Source organism: Bufo gargarizans, chromosome 3 (genome assembly GCF_014858855.1).
Source record: "Bufo gargarizans isolate SCDJY-AF-19 chromosome 3, ASM1485885v1, whole genome shotgun sequence".
NCBI lineage: Eukaryota > Metazoa > Chordata > Amphibia > Anura > Bufonidae > Bufo > Bufo gargarizans.
This window is the reverse complement of record NC_058082.1, coordinates 169846577-169868344: the sequence shown is the minus strand read 5'-3', so window position 1 is coordinate 169868344 and position 21768 is coordinate 169846577. Positions and strand designations below refer to the sequence as shown.

Below are 21768 nucleotides of genomic sequence, written 5' to 3'. Positions count from 1 at the left end.
GTGCCTATGGAACAGTCGTGATGACAACAATAATTACAAAATGAGACGGTGGCCTCTCAGAGTCGAGCACACAGTTGGTCAGTACAATGTACAACACAAATCACTGGTCGATCCTCTTCAAGTTTATCTTCCACCACTTCAGATTAAACTTGGTTTAATGAAAAATGTTGTAATTGCACTTGATCTTGATGGAAATGGTTTCCAGTATTTGAAGGAGAAGTTTAGCACACTGAAAACTGATGCTAAAATAAAGGCCAGAGTTTTTATTGGCCCCCAAATCAACAAACTAATGCATGATAGCACATTCAGAACAAAACTCAACCCTCTGGGAACTTGCAGCTTGGGATGCATTTGTGCTAGTAGTGCAGAACTTCCTTGGGAACAAACGAGCTGCAAACCATGCTGAATTAGACAACATGCTTACAGCATATGAACAACTTGGCTGCTGAATGTCATTGAAAGTGCATTTCTTACATTCCCATCTTGACTTTTTCCCACCCAATTTGGGACACGTAAGTGACGAACATGGAGAGCATAAAGATATTTCTACAATGGAGAACAGGTATCAAGGCTGCTGGAATCCCAACATGATGGGGGACTACTGCTGGCTTTTGCAACGGGAAAATATGACCGTTCACAAACGCAAAAGCAGATGCCTGAAGCACTTTTAACAGTACTGGGCCTTGCTCAAGTAAGACTTTTAAACTGAAATACGAGACTTTTAGAAATTTTGTTATTCCATTACTTTTTCATACACGGTTTACTACGCAAACTTTGATTGTTGGAGTAAATGCTTTCCAAGTGTTTAATTCATTTAGGCATACTTATGCATAGCTAAATTTCGTGATGTGTTGCAACAATTCTGACTTTGGATTTGTAATCCGCACACTGGATTTAGTATAGGACAAATGGTTTTTGTCCAGTAGCGGACAAATTATATATTTTTTTTTATTATATATATTTTTTTTTTTTTGCCTGGTGTTTATATGTGTACATGTCTCAATAGTTTGGAACACAACATTTATTTTTTATTTTTTTCAATAATTAAGAATTTATTAGGAAACCAATGTAAAAAAAACTAAAAAAAAACCTGTGAAATAGGTAGGTATTGATTGGTATATCTGTATCAATCATCCACCTTACTCTATTGACACTTCTTGGAATGTTCCCATAAAATAATATATACATAAAATAAACAAAATGTACAATAAAAATCATGCACTACAATATGTAGGGATTGTAACCTGTATTGTCTCTAAATTCTGTTATTTGCCAGCCTGGAAGTAGGGCTACTTTTTTGCAAACATCAACAAGTTATCATTTAGTTCAGCTTGAGAGAGTGATGTGGAATTCAACAATACATCTTAAAGTAGGCTCATAGTCTTAATACATTTTTCAGTAAACACACTTCTATATAAGCGTTTAGTGATATAGGTGTTTTAAAAATGCGTTCCTGCAGAAAGCCTTTCATTAAGTGTCATTATGGCATTTCATTTTAGCGTCTTAGTCAATCTCTATTTCTGTATATGCATGCACAATTTTCTGTTATGTCATAAAGGTACTTTACCAGTCCTATAGTGCCGGTATGTCCCCGTGTGGTGTGGCCGTTCTTACTGCTTGTTACTCTCCATGCCCACTTGTCTCTTTTGCAGGAACCCGCTCTATAATAATCATATGTTATACCCCATCAGATGAACGCCGTAAAAAAAAAAAAAAAAATTTTTTTAAATATTGTGCCAAAACTGATTTTTTTTTTTTTGTTAGCTCACCTCCCCAAAAACTTAATGTTAATCAATCAGAAAGTCATATGTACCCTAAAATGGTAGCAATAAAAATGTCACCTCGTCCCGCAAAAAATTAGCCCCACACAAGACCATAGCCAGAAAAAGAAATAAAAATCTGGCTCTAAGAAAATTGCAACACAAAAACATGATTTTTTTTTTTGTTTCAAAGTATTTTATTAATACCATCACGTAAATCAAATGGCATACATTTTTTTTTAAATGCTCTTATTGTGTAAATCGTAAAAAAAAAAAAACATTTGGTATCGCTGCGTCCATAACAATTGGCTCTAAAAAAATTTGTCACCTCACAATAAACATATCAATCAAAAAGTCGTATGTAAATGGTAGCAATAAAAATGTCACCTCGTCCCGCAAAAAACAAGCTCGCATACAAGACTATAGCCAGAAAAATGAAAAAAAATTTGGCTCTAAGAAAATGGCAACACAAAAAACATAATTTTTTCTAAAAATGTTTTTGTGTAAAATGTAAAAAAATAAAATAAAAAAATACATATTTGGTATTGTGTCCATAATGACCGTATCTATAAAAATATCACATGATCTATCCCATCAAGTAAGGCCTCATGCACTCGACCATTGTTTGTCTCCGCGTCCGTTCAGCCGATTTTAGCTCTTCAAATGCGGACCCATTTATTTCTATGGAGCTGTTGAAAATGCGGATAGTGCACCGTTTGCCATCCACGTCCGTGATCAGTGGTTCCAGTTTGTCAAAAAAAATCTAACCTGTCCTATTCTTGTCCGCAGAAAACTGTTTGCGGACCCATTCAAGTCAATGGGACCGCTAAAAAAACGTAGGCACACAAGATTGTCATCCGCGTCCGTTTTATTCCGATCATTTCCATGGCAAACCTGTCTTAGACTTTTTTTTTAATCTTCCTTTATGTCTGGTGGTCCTCCAAAAATAAAGGAAGACACACTGAAACGGATCACAGAACAACGGAACCCCATTTTGCGGAACGGAACACAACAACGGTCGTGTGCATGAGGCCTAAACGGTATAAAGAATTTACACCAAACAGCTTTTTTTGTGACTTCACCTCCCAAAAATTTTTATAAAAAGAAACCAGAAAGCCAAATGTACCCAAACAAGTGCCAATAAAAACCACAGCTTGTCTCGCACAAAATAAGCTCTCGCGCAGCTCATTCAACAAAAAATAAGTCATCGCTCTTTAAAACCATGACAGAAAATTCCATGTCAGAAAATCCAAATGCCGCTTCTTCACTTCTGAGCCCTGGTGTATCCCCAAATAAGTTTACGACCACAATTGGGGTGTTACTGTATTCAGGAGAAAGTGGGTAGCAAATTGTAGGGGATACTCTTCTGTTATCTTTTGTGAAAAATAAAGTTTGGGCCTAAAGCACCATTTTCTTGTAAAAAATAAAACAAACAAAAAATGTACCGTAATTTTGTCATTTTCACACCCAAGTATTAAAAATTCTATAAAACATCTGTTGAGTGAAGTGCTCACTACACCCCTAAAAATTCCTTGTGCGGTGTACTTTACAAAATGTGGTCACTTTTTTGGGGGGTTTTCACTGTGGGGTTACCTCACGGTCTCTTAAAACGCAGCATGGTGCCCAAAGACCATTACAGCAAAATCTGCCCTCCAAAAACCATATGTCAGGATAGGTAGGTAAGCGGGGAAATAACCAAAACACAGGAAAACAAACAGAACAAATGATTAGGCCCAAAAGCTAGGGAGAAAAGGGTCACCTCATAGCGATTCCCAACGCTGGGTTCACACCTGAGCGTTTTGAACGCGCTGTAAAACGCTCAACGCATGAAAACCAATGCTTCCCTATGGCCCTGGTTCACACTTGAGCGTTTTACAGTGCGTTTGAACGCGCTGAAAAACGCCCTACGCTCAAAAAAGTTCTTGAGCTTCTTTGGGGCATTTTGTCGCGCGTTCCCGTACATAGACTTTTGGGAACGCGCGACAATGGGCGTTCGCTTGTCTCTGTATGCGCGATTGTAAACGCCGGTACAATCGCGCATACAGAGCGCTCCTTTCAGAACGCTCAGGTGTGAACCCAGGGTCAAAGATGTCCCTAAACTGCTGTGCCCGTGTGCATACCCTTATGGTGGATATGCACATGCCCTCGTGCCGAAACCTAAACACCCTGGGCAAACCCTAACGCTGGGTTCAGACCTGAGCGTACTGAACGTACGCTCTGTATGCGCGATTGTACGGGCGTTTGCAATCGCGCATACAGAGACAAGCGAACGCCCATTGTCTCGCGTTCCCGAAAGTCTATGTATGGGAACACGCGACAAGACGCCCCAAAGAAGCTCATGTACTTCTTGGGGCGTCGGGCGTTTTACAGCGCGATCTTACGCGCTGTAAAACGCCCAGGTGAGAACCATTCCCATAGGGAAGCATTGGTTTCTCCTGGCTGAGCGTTTTACAGCGCGTAGGAACGCACTGTAAAACGCTCAGGTGTGAACCCAGCCTAAGGGAAGGTTGATCCAGCTCAAACCCAAATCAAAACAAACAGAGAAGTCAGACATGTGCAGCCAGTCTGACAGACCTCCGCACATTCACAGGGCAAGGCGTGACGCCATATGGCTCTCCTCACCTTCTGTGCCCAAACAGCGGTATACAACCACATATGGGGTGTTTCTGCAAACTTCAGATTCAAGGTAATAAATGTTGAGGTTTGTTTTGTTGTTAACCCTTGATTTGTCCCAGGAAAAATTAGATTAAAATGGTAAATCTGCAAAAAAAAGGTGAAATTTTTAAAATTTCACCTCTATTTTGCTTTAATTCTTATGGAATACCTAAAGGGTTAACAACATTTCTAAAACCAGCTTTCAATAGTTTGAGGGGTGTCATTTCTAAAATGGGGTCATTTATGGGTTGATTCTGTAATGTAAGCCCCACAAAGTGACTTCAGAACTGAACTGGTCCTTAAAAACGTAGACTTTGGACATTTTCGAAAAAATTACAAAAATCGCTTCTAAAATTTTAAACCTAACGTCCTAAAAAAACCTAAATTACATTACCAAAATGATGCCATCATAAAGTAGGCATATGGGAAATGTAAATTAATATTTTATGAAGCATCACTGTCTTAAAAGCAGAGAGATTTTAAATTTAGGAAACTGTGAATTTTTATTTATTTTTTTCGTCAACTTGATTTTTTTTATAAATAAAAGTGAAACCTATTGACTCAAATTTACCATTAACATGAAGTACAATCTCTGAATGGCTTGGATAAGTAAAAACTTTCCAAAGTTATTACCACATAAAGTGAGACATGTCAAATTTGCAAAATTAGGCCTGGTCAGGAAGGGGTTAAATGGCCCGGTCTGGAAGTGGTTAAAGAGGCCAAGGCATACTAATCACAGTGCCGTACAATGTATAGTGGCTGTGCGTGGTATTGCAGCCAAGACACATTAATGTGAATAGACCTGAGCTGCGCTTGGGCCATGTGACCTATGTATGGGACATCACAGGTCTAGAAAGAGGCTGCGGCTCGCTCCGGATTGCTGCTGCCTCTTCAGTCAGCTGATCAGCCGGGGTGACAGAAGTTGCATCCCTACCAATTAGATATTGATGGCCAATCCTGAGCATAGGTCACCAATATTGAACCTTAACTATGACACAGACTTGAGTGCCCATTTGGTTTGCAGCCACTAAATGGGACCGTACTGCTAACCTCATCTTAGAGTTCACTTGTTCCGATAAAGCTTTCTAATGCAATTGCTAGCCTACAGATGCAAAATTTGCCAATTAAAGTGCTTTTTACTTGAATGTTTTAAATTACTATTATTTTTGGAAAATTACAGGTTTTTTTTCTTCTTCCTCTGCTGATTACATCTTGAAAAGGAAATGTTAAACAGTTCATTCATGGATTTGAGAGGCAGAAAGAATGGGAGCGGAGCTTTGATTGTCTGAGTGCTTATTTCCATTTCTCGTGCTGAGTCATTTTTGGTTGTTTTTAGTGGGACAAAAATCAAAGCAAATTTCCTCATCATGCATGTGCAAAAAAAAAAAAAAAAAAATTAAGACTTTTTAGGTCTCTGCTGACACTTATGGCTCGTTCACACGAACGTGTGATGCCCGTTGCCGTATTGTGGACCGCATTTGCGGATCCGCAATACATGGGCACCGTTCTTTGGCTCCGCATCCGTGATGTGGAATAGCCATTCATTTCAATGGGTCCGCAAATCCGGAGATGTGGAACGGAAGAACGGAACACTACGGAAGCACTACAGAGTGCTTTCTGGGGTTCCGTTCCGTGCTTCCGCACCGCAAAAAGGTAGAACTTGCTCTATCTTTTTGCGGAAAAGAAGGATCGCAGACCCATTAAAGTGAATGGGCCTGCGATCCCCAAGGACGGTGCCGGTGCATTGCGGACCACAATTTGCTGTCCACAGCATTGACAAGGGCTTCACGTGTTCGTGTGAACGAGCCTTTAGGAAGCATTCACATGACTGGATTTTCGGCCCGTGCCTGATACAAATTTTTTGCAGATCGTACGCTTTCCCATTTATTTAGGCAGGACAGCACAGAGGTGTCATCCATGCTGTGCCGCACGTAATCTAACATCGTATTTCTATCTTTTATGGACAAGAGTAGACCTGTTTTCAGTGGGTGGAGGCACACAGACGACATCTGTATTTTGTCGATCCGATATTTGCCGACCGCAGAATGTATACAGTCGTGTGAGTGTTCCTTTTAGTGCAAGATCTGGTTTATCACATTGTAGAAGCAATGTCTGCGCGGTTAGTTACTAAAGCCTCTAAAAGGCAATGCATCTCCTGCAGCGAACCATTTGGAGTTACCTGAATTTCTGCATTGATTACTAATAACATGTGGTCTGATCGTTCTCTGAAGGTGGCCATACACATTCATTAGCTGTTGGGCCAGCAGCTGTCTCTCACAACTCCCCCATACACATATTGGGCTAGTTTCACACTAGCGTTTTTGCTGGATCCGGCAGGGCTCAGCAAAAACGCTCCTGTTACTGATAATACAACCATCTGCATCCGTTATGACCGGATCTGGTTGTATTATCTATTACATACCCAAGACGGATCAGTCATGAACTCCATTGAAACTCAATAGGGGACGATTCCGTTTTCTTTTGTGTCAGTGTCAAAGTTAAACTAATCTGTCCCCATTAACTTGCATAGTGGGTCGACTTTGCTCTGCACCCCATGAAGGAAAGCTGTGGTTTGCTTTCTAGTATGGGAACCCAACCAAACGGAACGCAATGTTTTTTGAGCATTCCCTTCTGCTCAGTTACGTTTTGTCCCCATTGACAGCGGAAGTGTTTTTCTCCGGTATTGAGACCCTATGTGCGGATCTCAATACCAGAAAATAGAAACGCTAGTGTGAAAGTGGCCTTAGTTTGGCTCAGCTGAAAGTATATGTGTATTTAATGGGGAAAGGGGAGAAAGCTGCTGCAAGACACTTCTGGGGGAAGCTTATCTCTCAAAAAAAAAGAATGAACTTTTAACATTTTTCTTGTCGGTGGAAAGTCAGGGTCTCTACTTACACAATAAACTGTTGGCTGAACCTACCATTCTCTGTGGGTTTGGACAAGAATACGCTAATGTGTAAGAGGGTGTTAAGTTACAGCTAGGATGCATTCACATGACCATATGTGTTTTGCCATCCACAAATCGCACATCGACAAAATATGCATGCGATCCATGTGCAACCCACACTTTTTGCAGGTCTCATTGAAAAAATGCTATAGTTGTCCGCAAAACAGACCATTATTTATCATTTATAATTTGCAGCTTGGCCACATGGATGACATCAGTGTGCTGTCCACGTTTTTTGCGGCCACATAGAAATTAATGGGTCCATGTCTGATCTGCAAAAATTGTGGATCAGATACAGAGCAAAAATATGGTTGTTTGATGTGTATATATATATTTCTCACTAGGAACTCATAAATTCCTAAAACATGATGAGAAGAATGTTAAGCATAGACTTTGTTAATCAGTCTTCATTTGGGGAAGGCTGTGTTATTGTTATACTAACAATCAATCGCCCGTTGAAGTGACAGAGGAGACACACACCTCTGTGACAGTACAAGGTCTATTATATTCTTATCGGTACCATAAATTTGATCGTTTGGGAGATGTTTAAACTGGTACCCTAATGTCTATGCTTTAATTGGTATATGTGTCAAAGTTAATCCCTTTAGCTCTGATTTAGGATTCCATATGTTGTGTATGGAATGTAAGATGAAGTCAGACTTGGTCATTTAACCCTTACTAATAATGATGCTAGTAGCTTATGCAATAGTGCCATCTAGGGATGAGTAAGTAACCTTACACCGACAGCCGAAATGCATTCTGGGTGATAGAGTGACATCACAGTCATTATCATATGTACACGCCTAATCGAAAATGATTGGAAAACTCCAAGTTGGGAAGGTGTGTCTAACTGATAAGTTTTTGGATAATAAACCACACACAAGAGGAAAGGAAGAAAGGAGGGACACCCCAGGAGAAAAATCCCAATATCAGAACAGACTTTAGAGCTGACTTCCCATAGACTCTGCATATCATTTGCATTCTTGGGTAATGTATAACTTTATTATGTGTAGTATTGTTTGAATTAATTGGCTTGATATTTAGTAACTCCGCGCTTTAGTGCGGATGTATAATGTTAAATGTGCTGCATCAATATTATCACTATTCAGTTAAAATGCATATTACTGAATAAAGGATCTAATATTGATATTGGAGAAACTCTCTGATTGGAATATTCACATATTCACATTCCATTGTCAATATCAGGCCTGATAATTTATAAGTTGTCGCAATACTACCCGATATCAGAGATTGGTTATAGTTTGAGCAGAGCAAGGGTTTGTATCTACCCATATAATTATTGAGTTTACTGTGTATAATCTACTGATAGTATATCTCATAATTGTGGTCGGGATGTTTGCATTACATTTTATGTTTTGAGAGGTAATATGGAACGTTAGTATTCGTGTTAGAGCCATCTAGTGGTGAATTTAGGGCACTGCATATCACTGCGTGTTATTGCATATTATTGAGTTTTATATTGATTAAGCTTTGATTTTGTTTTGAGTTATTGTATAATAAATCATTTATATTTTTACATAGATGCTTGCACCATGTTTTACTGATTGCACAATATAATTAAATGAATGACTAACTAACTCTTTTTGAGGTGTTTTATATGTCCTCCTTTATGATCAATTCCCCTTGAAATTTTTCCTTTGATCCTTTTCTTTTTAATATAAAGCATTTGCTTTATATCTCTGACAGCACGTGCCATCTCTCTTCCTGTTCGCTGCTGCTTTGCCATAGACAGCAGCGGAGAGAAGGGAGACGGCATGTACGGACTGCATGCGCTATCTCCTCATGTAGCCAATCGGTAGGGGTCCGTCACCCCTACCGATCTGATATTAATGACACATCCTAAGAATAGGTCACCAATAGTAAAAGCCCGAACAACCCTTTTAAAAAGAACGACGTTGAGAGAATATTGGACAATTCCTCTCTGTAAACATGTTTCGGTACATCAATATTTCTGCCTTGCGTGCACAGCCTTCAGGTTTTGCCATGGTGTCTTGATGGGAATCTCAGAAGTCTGATCTGGCTATTCTAAAAAAGATCAGAGTAGTTGATTACTTGTGTGCTTTGTGTCACTGTATTGTTGCATCATCCAACATCTCTTCAGCATTAGGTCATAGACTGCTTCCCTTACTTTCTCCTGTTTTTAAATGTTTTATATGTTGTTCTCTCATTGATCTCAAGGCATCCTGGCTCTGAGGCAACAAAACAGCCCAGCCCCAAACTATGATGCTCCCTCCACCATGCCTCAGTTGGGATGAGGTTTTGGTGTTGGTGTGAGGTGCTCTTTTTTTTTTTTTTTTTCCTCCAAGCATAGTGCTGTGCATTTGTGTGAATACGTTGGCGCTATATAATTTAAATGGGTTGTCTCACTTCAACAAGTGTCATTTTATCACTGTTGTAGAATATTAATAGTTGTAATCTGCACTCATCAAACTTTGTGTAAAGAAATGGGTAAATCTCTTTTCCCTCAACCACAGTCAGAGGCAGACCCAGGTGTTACCATCTTGCTTGAAATTCTGAGCAACCCCTCTCCTCCCTGCCCAGTCTGTTCTTTTATTTACTCACAAAAGGTGTAAAAGGGGCTGGCCCAAGACAAGGATACAGGAAGAGATGACATACCGGAAGTGATGACATGTCAAAGGACAGGGAAGGGCAATCAATGTGGCTGGACAGACAATGCACACACCCCATCCCTGTATAAGGAAGGAAGGATGAGTCATGTCCATTGTCTGATCAGCCAGGTGGCCACCCACCCCCCCATCAGCATGGACCTCATTCAATACTGCTCAAAAGTGACCAGTATCTAATATCTAATGAAGATCATTCTACTGGTTCTTATAGGTTTGAGATTATCTGCGAGACATTGCTACGGCTATTGTCAGTATACGGTACGAGTATACCGACAAGGCAGATATGCATGTCTTAAGAGCAGATATGTATCCAGAAAGGGATAGAGAAGCCGCAGCAGAGGTATAATATGTATCTCTCGTTATGCAGACTTCACTTCTCTAATGTGTATAGACATTTGAAGGGAAGAAGCCCAGTGCATTGCACTTAGTGCTCACAAACCGGCAAACGCCCCCCTACACACTGAGAACACGTCTCCAAGCCCATGAGAAGGTTTTCATACTGACAGAGTTTTACCACTGGTCCCGATTCAACCCAAGTACCCTCTGCTAGAGCGTTCTTTGGCTAAATCCGACATGGGGAGACAGATGACAATCTATAAAAACACACGCATCCTAAGATAAAATGTCCGCATAAGATTTCCGCAACATCACGTAGAGAAAGTTAATACAAGACACTAATGTATTGTAAATATCCATATTGCCTCCTTTGCTGGCTGGATTAATTTTTCCATCTCATTAGCTGATTTCCATGCTTATGACCACCCCACAATCCAGCAGTTGTGGTTGTGCTTGCACACTGTAGAAAAAAGCGCCGGCCTCTCTGGTACCCAGGACCACGGGAGTGAGCGTAGACCGATGCTTTTTCCTACAGTATGCAAGCACGACCACCGGTGCTGGATTGCAGGGTGGTCGTAACCATAGAAACTGGCAGTGTATAATCTGATGGAAAAATTAATGAAGCCAGGAAAGGAAGCAAAATGGACCCTAACAATACTATTAGAAAGTGTCTTGTAGTAAGTGTCTGTATATAATACATGCCATTTGCTGAAGTGAGACAACCCCTTTAAAGACTATTATTATGGTAATACCTTTTTTTTCACCTTTGGATATTTGTGACTGTACCTTTTTCTGCTCCCTGTGGTTTAATATACTGTGTGTTCCCCTAGGTCTATCTGAAGAAAAGCTGGAGAGCAGGACAACTGGTAAGCATCTTCCTTCTTTATTTGTACTAGCGCTGCATTGATGTTGGCAGCCTGAGATGAGCAGAACATTGCGGCTTAGTTGAAAGATGACTTAATTACATCTTCCTCACGTAATTTTTTTTTTATTACCATGAAATGGCCTGAAAAAGACCTGATGGCCATATCGGATGCATTAATGTCATTTTGTTTGGAGTCCTGTGTATTAGTGCAATTTGTAAACCAGCTGCTAGAATATTAATTTGTATAGGGAATTCCTTTTTTATAGTTTAGAAACCTATTGTTCAAGTGATTCTTCTGCTCAGCCTTACAGATGAATGAGCTGCAAAATATGATAAAGTTGATGAATTTCATAAACTTCAGTCTGATATCTATGATGACTGTGAACATGTATGCTCGCACAATAACAATCCCACCAATTCTTGTTGTTCCACACCATGTTAGAGTTGTCTGGTAGCTACTTATTCTAGTTTACCACACCATCGGGAAAAAAAAGTGTCCAACCCTTATGGGCATGTGTATGGTAGAACCAGCTGGAAATAGATGCCAGCTAAGGATGAATTGGCCAGAAGGCATCTAAGGCTTTGTTAATGTCTGAGTTGGACTGCTCTGTACAGACCAAGATGTAGCGCCTGTTATTAGTCTTAGTGGCCAGTGAGAGAACTGCAGGATTTTATGGCAGTTCTCTACTGTAAAGTTTATCAGAAATGTCTCCATCTAGCTTTAGTTGCAATCTAGAGGAATGCTGTGCAACGTGGGACTTTCATATGGCAGCCTTGCAAGTTTCTGGGCAACATAGATTATCATGCAGCTGAATTAATTACTCCAATAAAGTAATATAAGAGCATTGATGGTCAAAGGGGTTGTGCAGCACCAGTATATTGATGGCCCATCCTCAGAATAGGTCATCAATATCAGATTGGTGGTGGTCTGACAGCCAGCACACCCTCCGATCAGCTATCTGAAGAGGCTGCGGCACTGATTGGATAGTGACACTCGTAAAGCCGGTAAAACCCAGATGCACATTAATTGCTCTTCATTCATTAATTAGAACAGGCGTCAGCAACCTTAGGCACTCCAGCTGTTGTGAAACCACAATTCCCAGCATGCTACATTAATTTCTATGGGAGTTCTGAGAAGAGTAGAACAAGTATGCATGCTGGGAGTTGTAGTTTCACAACTTCTGGAGTGCCGGAGGTTGCCTACCAATGTACTAGAAGGCATAACGGAGGAATGGCACAAAATGTTGCTAAAATGGAGATGCCAGGAGAGGTGACAGGTCCTCTTTAGAGTTGAGTGAAGCAAACTTCAGATTCTTTATCTGAAGTCACTTTGTTCAAAACTTCAGAATTGGGGTCCATTCACACATCCGTAGGAAGGGGTCCACACCCGTTCCGCAATTGTCCGGAACGGGTGCGGGCCCATTCTCTATGGGGCAGGAATGGATGCGGACAGCACACAGTGTGCTGCCCGCATCTGCATTTCCAGAGCACGGCCCTGAACTTCCGGAGCCGCGAACCGGAAAAAACTAGAACGTGTCCTATTCTTCTCCGCAATTGCGGACAAGAATAGGCAGTTCTATTGGGGGTACCGGCCGGTTGTATTGCAGAACCGCAATACACTACGGATGTGTGAATGGACCCTAATACTGTACCTAGATTTGTCTCTGAACAGTATTAGAAGGTATGGGCTCCGATTAGCCGAAGTTAGTTATTGACGAAGTCGCGCGTGACTTCAGTTGAAAGTTTTAAAGTGATTTTCCGCTTTAAAGATCAACTACTGAAGTTATTCTACATAGTCACGCCTGACTTCGTGAATAACTTACTTAAGCTCATCAGCGCCCATACATTCCAATATTCAGAGATGGATCTCTGTACAGTATTATTCAGAAGTTTTGAACAAAACGACTTGGGATTAAGCATCTGAAGCTCGCTTTGCTCAACTCTAGTCCTCTTTAAAGGGTTTCGGGTTTGCATCAACATCCTTTAAAATAGTCATTTATGAAGGTAGCTGTAATTTTGTAATGTAGTTCTTTTACTTTTACTTCCGTTCTGGGTTTTGATGTTCTATCCATGGGCATGTCGAAGCAGAAACAGGGGGCAGTAATGGGGGAGTGTCTATGTAACTGGCAGGACGGTGCTGGATGTGGCAGAGAATGGAGAAGTGCATCATGGGTTTGGTTGGATACAGCAACAGGAAGCACTACATACAGGATGGAAACAAACCAGAGTGGTTTGTTACATGGTGACAATGGAGAAGATGTACATGAAGTTAGCAACTACATGAGCATATCTGTTAAAAACCATAGTAATCCCCAAACCCCTTTAAGCAATTTCTGTTGTGAAAGTAGTAGTCTATATAGTTCATTCATTCAAAATCAATATTTCCTATTCCTGATCTGTATTAGATAGGCAGATCAGCAACCGATTGTTGGGAGGAAAGCGTTAATCGCTTGCTCGCTAGCGGAAGAGACCGCTGCTATTGCATGCAGCGATCTCCTCTGCGGCATGGGGAGGAGTGATCGCTATACAATCGCTCTTCCCCATGCTGTCTAGTGGTTTGCTGGTGACAGATCATTATTAGGGTACATTCACACGGCCGTGTGTAATCCTTTCCGCCTTGCTGTCAGCAAATAACGGAACCGCGTGTCCGCATTTTGTGGATAAATGACTTCCATTTGTGTTCCGTATGTCTTCCATTTTTTAAAGTCCCCAAAAAACGAAGGAGGGGGGGGGGGGGAGAGAGAATGAATTAATTCATAGTTGTAAAGGTTAATACTGAAATGGATCCGCCAAAAAACGGATGACATACGGAAACATTTCATATGTCATCTGCAATTTGCGGATTCATTGACTTGAATGGGGCTGCGGACCGATCTGTGCGGACAATAGTAGGACAAGCTTTATATTTTTGCAGACTAGAAATGCCGAAACACGGATGCAGACAACATACTGAATGTTGTCTGCACATTTTATTCAACCATAGGAATGATTGGCACAAAATGCGGAACGGCAGTGGATCGGAAGCAGAAAAAAATTATACGGTTGTGTGAATGTACCCTTAAGACAGCGTGAACTGCCACCGGCAAGAGATGATTTTTAAGCATGCTTATGCTCGTTCATCGGGCAATCGGCAGCAGTATTACACTGCAAGATGATCGCTAACGTGCTTTCATGCAAACGCTCGTTAGTGAGTATTGGCCAGTGTAATACAGCCTTCCTGAATCCAGACTAATGGAATTATTGTCCACATTTTCCAGCATTGGTAAAGGGTTTCTGTCAGCAGGAAAATGGTTATTAACCTGGCTGACATTAGTGATGTACTAACATAACTATATTAGTGCCATCTCGCAGAGTTGCCCCTGCTCCTAGAGGCTCCGTTCTCCCACCTCTGGCCACGCCCTGCTACACTTGATTGACAGGGCTAGGCAGTGTTGGTCTCCTCTTGCCGGCCCTGTCTGCTGTGGAAATCTCCTGCCTGCGCCGTCCCGTATAGTATTCGGTGCAGGCGCAGTGAGTGGAGTCGTCAGCCAGCGAACGTCCTTCTATAATGCACTATAGTAAGGGTCCATTCACACGTCCGTTATGTATTGCGGATCCGCAATACACCCGGCCGGCACCCCCCGTAGAACTACCTATTCTTACCTGCGATTGCAGACAAGAATAGGACATGTTCTATTTTTTTGTGGAGCCGTGTCCTGGAAGTTCGGGGCCGAAGCCCGGAAGTTCAGGGCCACACTCCAGAAATGCGGATGTGGAGAGAACATAGTGTGCTCTCCGCATCCCGTTCTGCTCCATTGAGAATCAATGGGTCCGCACCCGTTCCCGATATTGCAGAACGGACGCGGATCTATTTGTGGACGTGTTAATAGACCCCATTACAATTACTTGCCATGCCAACTTATTTGTGGACTGTGGGAATATAATGTGTGGGCCACAGAAAACCTTCTGAAATGACGTGTGCAGTGAAGTTGGTAACCTGGATGGTATTGAACCTGTGGCTCCTGCATTGGAAATCATACATGCCAACCTTGTTACCGTATTGTTTAAAGACATTCTTCTTGGCAATAAGGTGTTTTCTTTTCGAGATGCAATGCAGTGTACTTTGGATTAGGTTTGTATCAATGGTTAGGTTTCCATAGCAACTATATTCTGTATTAACGCTCAAAAAAATGCCAGGCTATATAAATCACATCATGGAAAACCAAATGAACGTGTAAGTTTGAAAGCTGATCCTTGAGTACTGACTGTACTTTGCGGTATTAGCTGTAATAATAAAAAGTGGGTGCAGGAGACATGAGGGCATATCTGCATAGCATATTATGTTACTATGTTGCACGCAACTTTTGAAACAGTGAGGAAAAGTGGACAGGGCTTAGCAGGAGGAGTGTGTCCTTCCATAGTCCTCCACACTTAGGGCTCAAGCACACAAACGTATTTTCTTTCCAAAAAATACAAAACGAAAGTTTCCATATGTCCATTCTGCAAAAAAAAAATGTCCTATTATTGTCCGCATTACGGACAAGCATAAGACTGTTCTATTAGGGACCAGCTGTTCCGTTCCGCAAAATACGGAATGCATACAGACATCATCTGTGTTTTTTTGCAGATCTGTTTTGCGTACCACACAATACAGATGGTTGTGTGTGTGTGTGTGTGTGTGTGTGTGTGTGTGTAACGGATCTCCTGGCACCCCGACTGGGTACCTCCGTTGATGGATGCCCTAGTGCTTCTCGAGGGCTCCAAACACTCAACTTGACACCATAACCCCCACAGACCCCACGAACCGCCGCAGCTTGGTTGGGGTCTCACCGTCCTCCAGCCACGCTGGACCCAGCCACGCTGGACCCAACACCGGGCTTCAGCTTCCAGTGGGTGAACCTCTCCTAAATCCAGAGCGCAGGAACCATGAACAAGCTCTTACAAGAGCTTAAAGTCAGGGGAGTATTGTGATATAGCAATCCCCAAGAGTGTAGTTATCCCATTCCCCAAACATGAGCCAAAACTTCATGAAGGGGTAAAGCAGGTCTCTTTATTAAACACACAAGCATTGACTTATATACACATACACATTTTCCAACAAGGGTATCACCCCCTTTACAGTTTAAACACAAAAACTATACATTCAACAAACACACTGGCATTGTCTGTGACGCAATTAACACACACAATGGCATTGCCTGTGACGCACTCAATAACAGAATAGGTATTGTAAATTATTTTAAAAGGATATTAATAAACTTCATATTTTATTATTATACATTATTTATTGCTGGTATTTATGACTCTGTTTGTACTTAACACCCCCCCCCCCCCCTTCCCCCAATTGTAAAGCGCTGCGAAATATGTTGGTGCTACATAAATAATAATATTATTATTATTATTATAAATGTGCTGGGGTTTGGCCTGGGAAATAAAACGTTGCGTGCTCCCAAAACAGCCTGCTGGAGAAGTCTAACACAACTGTGAAAGAAACCTTAGCTGGCATAGATTTGATTTTCTGCTGCATGGACTGCTGTCTGATGTGCCAAATTTATTAAGAGTCCCGTGTCTCAATACATTTTGAGCATTTTGCACCAATGGGCTTTACACTAAGAATGGTGTATGTAGGGCCAGTTTTCATGCAACCCAAGTAGATTACGGTAGCAGCAATTATGCACGATATGCTGCTGCACATCACGGCATGTAAAGTCTCTGGTGTAAATGTAGGTGGGCTGTCCTTTGTGTATGGGGTATTTGGAGACTTTGCCAGCTTGGAGACAAGATTAGCTTAAAGGGGTTGTCTCACTTCAGCAAGTGCCATTTATAATGTAGAGAAAGTTAATACAAGGCACTTACTAATGTATTGTGATTGTCCATATTGCCTCAGTCCATACTTGCTCCATGGCTCTCCTCCTTGGACTTCTGGTCCCTGTCTGTCAACATCTCCATTTATGTGGTCAAATGCACCGCTGTATCCAATGACTGGGAACGTGTTGCCAGGCGGCACATCGCTGCTGGGTCACATGCTGCTTGGGAACAGGACACCTGTGAGGCAAGTCGATAGCTACAGGGGTGCACAGGAAAACGCGTTCTGAGAACGGCCTGAACGGCTGCTCCCGGAGACCGCATTTTATTTCAGACCAGCTCGCGCACAGGTAAGGACTTGCCTGTACCTCGCCGGACTTGTCAGTTAAGATGGCAGAACGCATGTGTTCACGGGCGAACACTGCAAACTGGCCATCACTGCACAGGATCCTATCAATGCAGAATTTAATAGTCTGGGACTGGAAGACCACAAATACAGCTGGCTGGGGTCCAAAAATAAATAAAATAAATAAATTGGGCAACCCCTTTAAGATAAAAGTGATACATTGTGATTTAGCCTCTTACAATATTCACTTTTTATTGTAGTGTGTGAGATGTTTTCTGAGGCAACAGGTTGTTTTCCTGCCATTATTCCCCTTTAGTGTCTTGGTGACCAAACTCTGAAGCAATGCGTAAGTTTCATGTTGAAAATGTGTTTTTCCATGGATTCTTAATAATTTATTTCCCTTTGTAGCTTCATTCTGACTTGGAGTTGGTCCACAGGGAATGATCCATTTACAGAAATAACTTTTCACTTGGTGATTTTTGCTTTTTGGGCTTAACAATTCTGATTCAGACGATGATGTATCTGGTATATAATTTTGACTGCTTCAAATCTGATGGTAGATTTAAAAAAAAAGTACATTTCAAAGAAAAACTGCACTTTAGAACATTTAACACTATCTAAAGAAAATTCAGTACCTCGCACATATATTCGATCCTGCTGCAGGTCAACAGGTTTGTCTTGATTACGAATGATCCGTGACTGTAGAATAATACGCTAGTGCAAAACAGTACTTTTTTTGCAAACTGCTAATTATTTCTCAGATTTTGTTTTGCATAAAATTATGAGCAGAAAAATGCTGCTTGCGCATCTATTTAACCACTTCAGACCACTACTCGGTAGAACCATCTCTTGCTGCAATAACTGCATTAAAGGGGTATTCTGGTTAGTAGAAGTTATTGCATATAACTGGGGTACTAAAGTACTTTTTGTAAAGGTACACATACCTGGGTCTGCTGTAGGGTGAAAACCAGTGGTGTGTAGCACTTCAACATTTTTGTTTTACAATAAGGGCTCTTTCACACCTGCTTTTCTTCCGGCATAGAGCTCCGTCGTCGGGGCTCTATGCCAGAAGAATCCTGATCAGTTTTATCCTAATGCATTCTGAATGGAGTGAAATCCGTTCAGGATGCATCAAGATGTCTTCAGTTCCGGAACGGAACGTTTTTTGGCCGGAGAAAATACCGCAGCATGCTGCGCTTTTTGCTCCGGTCAAAAATCCTGAAGACTTGCTGCAAGGCCGGATCTGGAATTAATGCCCATTGAAAGGCATTGATCTGGATCCAGCCTTAAGCTAAACGTCGTTTCGGTGCATTGCCGGATCCGACGTTTTAGCTATTTCTGAATGGTTACCATGGCTGCCGGGACGCTAAAGTCCTGGCAGCCATGGTAAAGTGTAGTGGGGAGTGGGGGAGCAGTATACTTACCGTCCGTGCGGCTCCCAGGGCGCTCCAGAGTGACGTCAGGGCGCCCCACGCGCATGGATGACGTGATCGCATGGCACGTCATCCATGCTCATGGGGCGCTCTGACGTCACTCTGGAGAGCCCCGGGAGCCGCGCGGACTGTAAGTATACCGCTCCCCCGCTCCTACTATGGCAACCAGGACTTTAATAGCGTCCTGGCTGCCATAGTAACACTGAAAGCATTTTGAAGACTGATCCGTCTTCAAATGCTTTCAGTACACTTGTGTTTTTCCATATCCGGCGTGTAATTCCGGCAAGTGGAGTAGACGCCGGATCCGGACAACGCAAGTGTGAAAGAGGCACCCCTAATCCCCTTTCTGCCAACCATGCAATAATAGTGCCTCCACCCACACAGAGCAAGAATATCTTTTTTGTGCTATTTAACAATAATGATCGTGCCCCTCAGACAGTATTATATCGCTTTAGTGCCCCCACAGAGTATGATGCCCCCTTAGACATTAGGATGTCCTTTCGGGCCCTCTCACAGCAAGCTGATCCCTTGATGCCCCCACACAGTATGATGCTCTTTTAGCGCCCCTGACAGTGTGATGCCCCTTAGTGGTTCCATTCAATATGATGCCACTAAATGCCCCCTCACAGTAGGTCGATGCCTTAAGTTTCCCCACATAGAATGAGCCCCCCTTTAGTTCCCCTAACAAAGTGATGCCCTCTAGGTGCCACCCTAACAGTAGAATGTCTCCTTAAATGCCCTCTCGCAGAGGGATTCTCCCTTAAGTCGCTACCGCACATTATGATGCTCCTTCCACACATACAGTGCTTCCCCCTCAAGTGCCTCCATACAGAGTGATGGCCCTTTATTTCCCTCCACACTCATAGTGATGGTCCCTCTTTTATAGTTATACCCTCTTCAAATCCCCCCCCATACAGTAATGCCCCTTTTAGGTTTACCCCACACACAGTAATGCCGCCATCATAGTTACAACCTGTTAGTTGGCCCCCACAGACAGTGATGCCCTCCTTTAATGGTCCCCCTTGGAGTTATGCCTCCCTCACAGAGTCTCCCTAGATGGCCCCCACATGCAGTGATGCCCCATCATAGTTATGCCCCTTCAAGTGGACCCGCTCAGTTATATCCCCCTTGCAGAGTTATGTCCCAAGTTTAATTACTCACCTACCCTGCGCTCCTCCAGCGAATAGAGTGGCCCCTCCCAATACACACAAACACTTTGTTTGGCTGAGCGTGTATGTGTGTGTTCTCAAAGTAGAAAGGGTAGTAATGGAACATTTAGACGCACTGAACAATTGGGCAATTATCGGACAATTGGGCAATTGGACAACTGCCTGCTCATCAGGGCAGGGAGGAGCTGTATTTACATGCAGCGATCACCTCCACTGTATGTGGATGACTGTTCACACAGCAAGGTCTGCTGCCCAGAAACAATGATTTAAAGGGTTTTACGGAAGTAACCCGGACATAAGCTTCCCTTCACTCGCCATGTATGAGACTTGCATCGGAGCATTTCTAGCTCCAATGCTGCACCTTGCCCTGCACTGCATAGCGCAGGGTAAGGGCTTTTTCTTCACTACTGGTGATGTAGCGGGCTTCACATGGGTATGCTAGGCAGAGACTCCAGCCTAGCAGTGAGCCTGGTGACCACACGGGGATCACTGTTAGACAGAAGCCTCTGCATAGCATACTGACAAAAAGCCAGGGACGTCAGCGGCAGTAAACACTGCTTTGTCCTGCGCTATGCAGTGCAGGACAAGGTGCAGCATTGGAGCTAGAAATGCTCCAATGCTGCCCTCATACATGGCGAGTGAAGGGAGCTGAACCCAGACAACCCCTTTAATGGAGTTTTTGTGATTTATTGTGTTAATAAGTTATAGAAATCTAAAATCCCTAAGGACACTGAATAAAAGGGAATATTAAATATACTGGGGGATTCGCGGGTGGATTTAATCTCTGATGGTAAACTTTTCATTATGCGCTTAACAGGGCTGTGGAGTCGGAGTCAATTTTGGGTACCTGGAGTCGGCAAAAAATACTCCGACTCCTACTAAATTTAAATTGGAATAAAAAATAAAAAAAAGCAAGTTTAAATGTCCGAATTCATAAACAGTTATAATTAATGACTTCTCTACTGTAAGAATAAAGGCCAATGCATGCAGTGCCTCACGTAACCGCAAAACAAATGCGTTCAGTGATGTGAAGAAGCATGCTTTTCATATGCTTCACTATATGGCACGCAATGCACAATTAGGAGTGGCAATACATATACTTTCCATTGTGTTGTGTTCTGATGTTACAGGGAACACAATGCCCATGGTTTACCTCGCCTCTCACTGATAAGGGATTAAGTAAATATGTGTTTTGCAGGACTACAGACACTTGTATAAGTGACGGGAATGGAGGGTCAATAGTTCAAGACTGAAGCTGTAAACCATTGGAAAAACTGCTGTCATACAGCTAAGGCTATAAAACGTGTAAACTCAGAATGTTATCTTAAACTTTAAACATGACTATGGGATTCTTCTAGGGAAATCATGTTTTAAAATAAATGTCCCTTCCTGGATCCTCCCACTGCCCTATCTTCAGCAGAAGATCAGCACACAAAGGAGAAGGCAGCAGCTTCTGCCCAACTACCTCTCTGTGCTAGAAGAGCTTAGAAGAACTTCTTTCTTTCCTTCAAGGAATGTATAAAATACATTCGCATATTAAATACAGAGGAGTCGGAGTCGGGGAGTCGGAAGTACAAAAAACTGAGGAGTCTGAGTCGGAGCATTTATCTACCGACTCCACAGCCCTGGCGCTTAAATCATTCTCCAAGTGCAGGGCTCACTTTATTTCAGTATAATTGATAGGAAACATACTTATTAGCGTATCCCAAGTGGATTCTGATTAACATAGTAACATAGTACATAAGGCCGAAAAAAGACATTTGTCCATCCAGTTCGGCCTGTCATCCTGCAAGTTGATCCAGAGGAAAGCAAAAAAAACCTGTGA

The 21768-nt window shown here is 42.2% G+C and overlaps 1 protein-coding gene across 1 annotated transcript in view; it reads left to right on the top strand.

The window, feature by feature from the left end:
- The window catches only part of GTF2F2 (general transcription factor IIF subunit 2), a 247215-nt gene that overhangs the window by 57377 nt on the left and 168070 nt on the right, over nt 1–21768 (top strand). Inside the window, exon 5 of the mRNA XM_044286548.1 lies at nt 11177–11212. Within this exon, the coding sequence (XP_044142483.1) occupies nt 11177–11212 (36 nt within the window). The remainder of the gene's footprint in view (nt 1–11176; nt 11213–21768) is intronic.